The 9,358-nt window shown below is 41.1% G+C and overlaps 1 protein-coding gene across 4 annotated transcripts in view; it reads left to right on the forward strand.

The window, feature by feature from the left end:
• COL24A1 (collagen type XXIV alpha 1 chain) overlaps positions 1 to 8,534 on the forward strand; it is a 116,589-nt gene extending 108,055 nt beyond the window's left edge. For 3 of the 4 annotated variants that reach the window (XM_015290844.4, XM_040704847.2, XM_040704846.2), the window contains 7 exons: positions 2,350 to 2,385; positions 2,483 to 2,509; positions 3,451 to 3,516; positions 4,857 to 5,025; positions 5,706 to 5,815; positions 6,700 to 6,915; positions 7,103 to 8,534. In XM_015290844.4, the coding sequence (XP_015146330.2) occupies positions 2,350 to 2,385; positions 2,483 to 2,509; positions 3,451 to 3,516; positions 4,857 to 5,025; positions 5,706 to 5,815; positions 6,700 to 6,915; positions 7,103 to 7,249 (771 nt within the window). In that variant the 3' untranslated portion in view covers positions 7,250 to 8,534. Of the gene's footprint in view, positions 1 to 2,349; positions 2,386 to 2,482; positions 2,510 to 3,450; positions 3,517 to 4,856; positions 5,026 to 5,705; positions 5,816 to 6,699; positions 6,916 to 7,102 lie in introns of those variants that run through there. The other variant, XR_005861877.2, reaches the window with a different exon arrangement.
• Positions 8,535 to 9,358: the final 824 nt, after the last annotated feature.

Consider the following 9,358-nt stretch of genomic DNA (forward strand, 5'->3'; position numbering starts at 1 on the left):
CCTGCTGTTTGCATAATCCAGTCCTGAACCAAGATAAACAAGTACATCTTCACACTGTCACGTTTGTCTGTCAAGGTTCTCTTTTGCACTTTCATTTCATACTAAAGATACTTCAAGCACAAACATAGAGAGCAGCTGTGCATCCACACGGCATTGAAGGTATCCCACAGCAGCCCAACAGCACCTGAGCTGCTGATCTGATGGATTAGGTGAGGAGGTCAGCTCTGTGACATCCAGTTTGTTTGTATCAGCCAAGGTCTGCCACAAAATAGTGAAGTAGATATCATCTCTGCGAACTCATCTCCCATCCGTTTTGTAATAATGAGTAATAAAAATAATATTTTATGCCTCTTTCACAGCAATAGGATTTCAAACGAAATTTCAGGCTGTGCAGTAATCAAAATCAGAGTAAAAAGGGAAGGTGAGGTACTTGCCACAGGACCTGCAGTGTTTTTTGTTCTACTGCATATGCTAAAGTGACTCTTTCTTTGAAATCCATTTTCCAAAACTAATCATTAATGCCTTTGTAAAATAACAGTAAACACTTACCTACAAAATGACTTACGAGTCCCTTCTACGGTTACAAGTGGATGAAACATAAATAGGGCCGGGATGCACCAGTTAGAAAATGACTTTTAGTCATTAAATTGTGCCATTAAGTTTGTCTTACTTAAGTGTCAGAAGACCATAGCTCTAAATTCTCAGGAACAGCTTGTTTCAGTTCTCACACAGAACACGCAGAAAGCATAGAGCTCAGGCTCTGGGTGGTATAGCTGTAGTGCTGGGAATAACGTGACAGCACCAATCCAGCACCTGAACCCCTCTGGCATGAGAAGGGCAGGTGACGTGCAGGCACTTGTCACCTTGTGCAGCTGCAGAGGTCATCATAATCCCATCTGATACGCTTCCAGGTGGCTGCCATGCGCTCTAACTTATGAGCATGTGTAGAAATAGTGAGAAATGCAGCTTCCATTGTCTCAATAAAGATGAATTTGAAGCCTTATTAAATTACTGCTATTTGCTTTGAGGTCCTCTTTATTTAAATACGTATAAATCAATATAAGATTGAATCCATTCTTATCTGAGCCTTTTCCAGCTGGGCCAGCTGCAGCCCATGGTCAGCAGTTGTAGCTTGCAGTGACTCTCACATGGATCTTGTTGTGAAATCTCACAGCAGGAATACTTCTTACTGCTATGTTAAGTGGTTTATGAGTTGATACCTCCTTGGCTAGACTAACCTCACAATATTTGCTGCATTACCATGTCAGATAAGATTATTTCTCTTTTGGCAGAAACTTAATTCTGGCGTGACTATGGTGGCATATGAGTGCTTTTGCTGGAACAGCTCATTGTGCTTGAATAATTGGTATACACAGCAATAGCTGAGGAGTGCTTTGCTTAAATAAACTCAGATAGGTTAAATGGTTTTACTCATGCATAATGCAGATCTGCTCTGTGCCTTTCATTCCTCTCTTTTGCTTGTATTAAGCCACTGTCACCTACTATTTTCCTTGTCACCGTTCTTGGTATTGTTTATGTTACAGCAGCTCCTAGAGGCTTTCAGTATATAGGGAATGAAGAAGGGAATTTAACAGAGATACAGGTATCATTTTGTCTCAATGTGAATAGAAGGGCTCATTCAGATGAGGGAGACTGTTTGGAAGGGTACGTATACCACCTTAAGGCAAAACTAAAGCTCAGGTTTAGGACTATGAACCATAGGCACTATGAGCTAGGGCCAAGCACCTATCCCCTGCTCCCTACCATATCATCCTATATACTAAAATGATGGTCCTTAAGGTTGGGAGCGTGGACGTAATGTCATTAATAAGGAGGAAGCCTGCAATATCTCTGTTAAACCTGGAACCTAATGCGTTCTACCTGAAAAGTAGTGCTGCTGGTAAATGGAGCTGACAAATGCCCAGCAGATATTTGTGGAGACAAGCAAATCAGTCTGTTCTTTTTGACAGCCTGTAACATTTTTACAATGCTTTTATGATCATTTGTCCACTGTAGTATTTGTATCAGCAACATGCACATAATGCTGGCACATTGTATGATACGTTCTGTAATCATAGCTTGAGTAAGAATGACTTTTATACCAAATGTAATCAGATAAACAAGTTTTGGTAACTAGCCAACCCAGAAATACTCACAAGAATATTCTACGTTCCCAGGGTGTCGTGGTACTTTAAGAATATTAACAATTCCAGTTCTACCAAGGCCTGTACCACAAACCTCTTGGTTTCACTGTATGTGTTGTGGCATTTTGTGATTAAAAAAAATACATAATTATAAAAGCAGAGATGTTCAACCATAACTGTTGCATTTTATCTCTGTTTCTTCCAGGGACCCCAGGGACCTCGGGGCCAGACAGGGGCACCTGTAAGTGCATTAAAAAAAAAAGGTCTGTGTTTTTGCATTGTGGTTGCTTTATATAAATGTGTGAAGCATCTAATATGTGGTTTCCCCTATTTTCTAGGGGTCACCTGGGCCACCAGGACCAAGAGTAAGTACTGTAACTAACCTGACAACAATACAGCCCTCAGACTCAATCTCTGAAGCGTCCTAAACCTGTGATGGTGTACATAATCTGAGAACTGGGGCCAACCACAGGACCTACTTGTTTGCATGGCTTCCTTAATTTGTTAAAAATAAATAAACCTGGTGTCTGCTCTGCACATCTCACGAGGTGTAGGGAATGAAGACACACGGCAATGGCTTCCTAGTCCAAAGGCTGCATTTAGGTCAGTCATCTCATTTTTCTTTTGTGCATCATGAAAACGACTTCAATCCGTAGCAGCACAGACCCTGCAGTTACAGATCACCAGATGTTCTCAGAGCTCAATTATGCCTCAGTCAAACTTTTTCACCTCAGTTTTCCTTTTCCTTCCTTAGCCAACAACCTGCAACTGTGGCAGTTTTGCTAAACAAAGACTTCTCAGCAGGAGTGATGTTTTCAGTTGGTAGGAGTCCTGTGACCTTTCTGCCACAAAAGTCAGATGAGAGAATATGGCATAAACTGCACCTATTTAAATAGATCAAACATTCTTTATATGCTAATCTTGAGAGGCATCACACCTTTTCACACTTGTGCAGACTGGTTTTCTCAGCTGTACAAATTAAATGGCTGGGAGGGATTAAGCTGAGGCATTGATCTGTAACTATTATTGTAGCATATTTTTTTCCATCTTCCAGCAATATGATCATTAAAATGGGGATTGGGATGTGGATAAAAATCAAATAATGATTTATCATGGTGGAAGCTTGTTTTCTTTGGGGATGGAAGGACAAATTCTGTTTGAAAAGTATTGTCTGTGAATTATTTTCTAAAATGATAACATTACGATCATCTTTATGTTCCTACAACAATACTCCAAAATTTATCTCCTGCAATTTAGAATATTTCTGCTCACTCTTTATGTCCAAAAATTTGTTTTCTGTTTTCAGAAAATAGTAGACATCAATGCTGCTGTTCAGGCTTTGATTGCATCAAATGCTGCACTGCAGATGGAGGTAATGTATTACACCGTATTTACCTTGTCATACAGGATATGCAATTATGCTTAGGTTGCTCCAAAAGTAATGCCTCCTATTCATTTCCATGAAAACTACAACAGCTACAAAGAGCACAGTGATACTGTTTGACAGAGCAAATTCTCAGCTACTTAAGACTATTTTTTAACGTGGTCACCATCATTAGTTGATTCGCGTGGATGAGCTGATTTCACTCTTCATTTTGTGGTGTGACAGCTGTTCAGACTGTGTGTGACTGTTCAGAACATGGCTTGTCATTTACATTGCTGTTGCCACTGCTGAAATATACCACTCACTGCCTCATGATGCTGACATGCACTGTTTGATCTCCTTAAATGTTCAGCAGGTGATGATGAATGTCCGTGGGTGCCATTTTCTCCACACAGAGGAATTCACTGACACCGCTTTGCTTCATCCACACTTCCATGTCAGACCTCATGTTGTCAGACTGCCCCTCTGCTGCCATCTGTCACACAACAACATGCAATGGGATATTGGTGGGAAGGTTCAGCCTCTACTGCCATACTGCCAACATCTGCCTCTGATGTCATGGGCCAACATAATAAAATAGGAGGCATTACTTTTGGAGCAGCGCTAGTACAAACAGTATTTGTAGACAGAACAGGGCTTCTTTGAAGAAACTTAATTTAAAACAGATCATAGACTGCAAGTAATTACTGAAAAATATAATTAAATATGCAAAGATATGTAAAATACCATTTAAATGAAATTGAGGAAAACATCAGTATTTCTACCTTTTTATCATGATTAACGAAGACTAAAATGTATCAGTTGTCACCAGTAGGGGACCATAACTGTTCAGCTACAGATAATAGCGACCTTTGGGCCTTGATCCCAAAAGTACTGACACACATATTAACTGTATGCGGGAGTGTGGTCTCATTGATGGCAAGGAAACTCCTTACATGTGTGAAGTCAAACGTATTTTCATATATTCTCTAGATTAAGCCTAAGAATAGATTTCACTACTCAAAATCTGAAACTGCGACATTTACTGTAAAAATGCAATAACTTTTTTCCTTTTTTCTTTTTCTCCCATATCCAATATTTCTGCCAACACGTCATACTGACACATTTGCATGATCTTAAACTGTCTGTAACTTCACTGGCTCTGACAATGTTCATGATACACACTAATTTTTTACTGGGATATGTTATTCCCACCCTGCTTTATATGGCTGGTCGCATGTATTATAAACGCTTCTGTCTGGCTCTTCAATGGCCATTGGATGTTCACCGCATGTACTGCTGTTGTCTTTCTTCCCTGTGGTAACACATTTGCTAATGGCCCCCGGCAGAGGTACCAGAATACTGAAGTAACTTTACTAGATCACAGTACAGAGATATACAAAACGCTGCACTACCTTAGCAATTTACTGCACAGCATCAAGAACCCCCTTGGCACACGGGATAACCCAGCACGCATCTGCAGGGACTTGCTGAGCTGTGAGCGCAAGGTGTCCGATGGTAAGTGCCTGCTTTCATCAGGGCTTCCACACGGAGCAGCTGTGAGCCATGTTGCTTCCAAGTGATACTTCCCACGTCCGTATTCTGGTGTATGGATCTTTTCTCATTAGATTCTGTTGCAGTTTGTCACAGCTATCTTTGTTTTAGCTTTAATGTATGATAAAGTTTCTGGATTTTAGCATGTGTAGCTAGCCAGTATTACATAGATATCAGAGATAACATATAGAAGTAAAGGAGAAATTTTCAAACTGAATCCCATTTTGTGATCAAAAGTCTCCCACATATTTATGGTCAGTCAGAAATGATTTTTGTGTGGATCAGATTCTGGATTGCTAATAAGAAAATTGTGCACCGCAGACCACCGCAGTCAGATAAACTGGCAGCAGCTGATATTTCAGCAGGAGTCAAATTAATGGCTCAAACTAAAATAATTATTTGAATGTGTAACATCAATACTGTGACATAATTCACTTTCTGAGCAGTTAATAGACTTGCTCAGTATCCGTTGTTCATAGAATTATGGAAGTGGAAAGACTTCCACGTTCCCTTTCATCCATTTCCCAGTGAAACTATCGTAATGACAAATTTAATACTTGCCAAGAATTATGAATATTTTAGTAAATTGCTTAGTAACAATTATATTTTGGTTTTGTCTTCTCTCTGGGATTCTACACCAATAGGAAAGTACTGGATTGACCCCAACATTGGCTGTCCTTCCGATGCCATTGAAGTTTTCTGCAACTTCACTGCGGGTGGTCAGACATGTTTAACACCGCCGTCTGTGACAAAGGTACGCACAGCATCCTGAGGGAGTCCTTCTGCACCAGAGCTTGGAACAAATGGCTGCTTATTGACCTTGAGAGAATAGGGGAGTGAGGATGTTGTGTGCACCTTTGGCAAGGACACCTTATATGCTCTGTTCAGGAAGTTACAGAGCACCTAGAGACACTGTACGTTACTGTGACTGTCACTTCCTCCATTTACTCATCTTCCATGCTCATGGAGTTCTTTCATTTTGCTTTATACCTTCCTAAACAAGCCAAAGAAATAAGCCTGAAGTGCTTCTAAGCGACATTAGTAACTCATCTCTGAGGGCAGCCAAGGGTGTATTTATCAGTACTTCTCAACACCTGGCTACTGCTGAATGCCTTGTTAGGCAAAGGCTGCTTTCTTTTATGTCATTAGTCTCTGCTCCTTAGTACACATAGTCATTAAACCACTGTGAGTAGTGGAGATGTTATATTCATGGAGGTCTGCATATATAGTTTAGCCACTGAAGAACATCAGAAATAACTCCCATATGCATTCCTGCATTTGTAAGGTCCCTGAGCATAGTCTACTCTTGGAGAAATTCTTGTTGAGTAAGGAGCAGCTGAATTTTCTGTATAAAAACAAAGCATGCTTATGATTGTCAGTCTGTTAATAGAATGTAGGTATTGATAAGCAGAATCTATGCTCTAAGGCTAATTAGCAGAATGGTGCATATAGATCACTATAACAGAAACGAATTGCTGTCCTGAAGAACACAAATCGTGCTTTTCAGCACCGATCCCAATGCGTAAACTTGCGTGCATGCTCCCACGTGTAAACAGTGCACCCACCTATGCATGTCCTTTGGCACTGCTGTGACCATCCAGTGTGTAAGTACAACAGCGAATTTCTTTTGGAATTTAGCTGGAGTTTGGCATTGGAAAAGTGCAGATGAACTTTCTTCATTTACTGAGCTCAGAAGCAACCCACAGTATCACAGTTCACTGTCTGAACACACCGATGTGGGGATTAAGCGAGGCGGGAGGCCAGAAGACATCTGTTAGCTTCAGAGGTTGGAATGGACAAGTGTTTAAAGCCAATTCACTACTTGAACCGAAGGTGCTTGTGGATGAATGCATGGTAAGTACCTTTTAGCGCTGATACTGCATGGAAGAAATGGCATTTGTTGAGTTGCTCGGTTTCTTTACAAGCTGCTGGAAGAAGAGATGCTTACGTACGCTCCTCTCACCCTTTAAGCACAGCTTCCATTTGTGTTTTGAATCTCATCTTTGATGTGAATTTAATATTCTGCCTCTGTGTGTTGCAGATTCAGGATGGCAGCTGGCACAAGACACAGTTCTTTTTTCACACTCAGGACACCAATCAGCTTCCAGTTGTTCAAGTTCATACACTTCCTCATCTCAAACCAGGACAGCAGCACTTCATAGAAAGTGGCTTGGTGTGCTTCCTTTGAGTTTTGTGTCCTGGTTCCTTTGCGTCAGTGCAGGACTGCTGCAGAGTGAATGCAAGAGGAACAGATGAGGCAAAATTGCTCTCCAACTGAAGAATCATTTTGAACACCGTTGGTTAAAGAACCTCAGGAAGAAGGAGAAATGGCATTTGAAAGCAAAGAAAAGAAAGAAAGAAAGAAAAGACTACAGCAATTTCCCTAAAGTATTTAAATCTCTTTTTAATGCTGGTTGGTTCTTTATTGCGTAATTTCCTGGAACTGAACATCTGAGCATGGAATTTTTCAGGAGCTCTGGTGTTCTTGATGATCTGTATGACAGCACTGCAAAGGAACCCCCCAAGGAAAGCTGGAGACATACAGTACCAAGGAGCAATACTGGCTAATGCTCCTAAATGTGCAATAGCTATATCTGAAAAGTGGACTATGCCACAATACAATGTCGTCTTTTTCTTATAGCTCTACAATAGTCCTCTGTGGACACACACATCTTAACAGATGACACACTACCTCTTACATGTTCCCTGTCCGTGTTGCCTTGGTGCTCTTTGTAACACAAGGTGCTGGTGGCCTTAACAGAGATTACGTGAGTCCATTTTTATCTTTCAGACTGTATGTGCTGGTTACATCAGGATCTGTCTCTGTTATCAAGGTACTTATTTTAAATCATTGGTCACATATTTCACTACAACTGAAACATTATTTATGTGGATTTCTTGTTTAAAATATTTTTGCGTGCTGTTGTGGAAATGGCCCATGAGACAGCACGTTGTATATAATGCATATAGTCAAAACAGTTAGCTTTACAGCCTTTGTAAACAACGGCCCGTTGTAGAAGAGCTACCTACAGTAGTTTTCAGTCTTTTCAGTTAACTTTTTTGAATGACAAAGGCATCTTAAGGTGATATATTGTGTATATATTTGTAACTTGTTAAATCTCCTACAGCACGCCTTTTGAAAGGGGGCTGTTAAGCTACAATCAGCATTTCATCCACTCAGACGTGTCATTTTTTGTAATACTATTAGATCATTTCAGCTTCCTTAAATTAAACCTAAAATGTTCAACCATCTTCTTTTGTTTAAAAAAAAAGAGAGAGCAATTTTACCATGAAGAAAAGCACTCTTCATAAAGATATCCCTCAACGTATTATCAACCAAAAACCTGCTGAGTGTTTCATGAAGACGGTGCCAAACCACACTGGGGAGCAGAGAAGCATTCAAACAACTCGTTTAACTGCCTCGATCCATAGGAAATCATACTTAAAATATAATAAAATAAGATTCCACACTACCAGTTTGTCTTTATTACTCCGGTTCGTGTTGTACAGCTCATTCTCAGCAGTGAGGAAATGTACTTTTCAGGTGGCTGTGCTTCATTTACCAACGGGAGATGAGCAGTTGTTGTGCCACGGAGTATTGCAAGAGCGACAGCAGTCACTTGGGCACAGTAAGGTACAGACACGCCCTGTGCTTTCTGTGAAACCATCGGGTTTGTTCCCTGTTGAGGAGATCTGACCAAAGACAAATGAAGGCTATAGGACGGTACGAGCTCAGAGAATGTTTCCTTCTCTGTTGATTTTGCATTCTCATGGTTGTTACTCGCTGACAGCATCCCCGACGTTTGCTCTTAGATTGGCTTTGGCGCTGTGATAAACGGGCTTATCGATTTATTTATTCCTAAGAATGTCATCTTAGAAAGTGCTCTGCCTCACAGCTGTTTTTCTGCCCCATGGCCTTTCTTTTGGAAGCCTTTCCTTTGGAAATTCTTTATAGCCCATGTTTATGGTCGTTTGTTAAACAGTTTTTGAGCGAAAACAAAACAAATTTTAAAACGAGCAGCTTGAAGTGTTATTGCACTTGAGATAAAAATGCAACTGCCGTGCAGACAGCACGATGAACTTGGCTGGGACGCGCACAGGCAGCACTGTGCCTCGGCGCCAGAAGCAATGCGCAGAACCCTTGCACCTCTCTCTTTCGCCGTTGTTCTTCGTAGTTAAAAGCCCGCAACCAAAGCACAGGGGAAGCGTGGTTCTCCAGGAGGGTTGGAAAGGGGAGGAGGTACGGCGGCTCGGGAGGGCGCCGGGCTCCGCAGGGCGGGAGGGAGAGCGGTCTGCC

This window comes from Gallus gallus, chromosome 8 (genome assembly GCF_016699485.2).
Source record: "Gallus gallus isolate bGalGal1 chromosome 8, bGalGal1.mat.broiler.GRCg7b, whole genome shotgun sequence".
NCBI classification, from domain to species: Eukaryota; Metazoa; Chordata; class Aves; order Galliformes; family Phasianidae; genus Gallus; species Gallus gallus.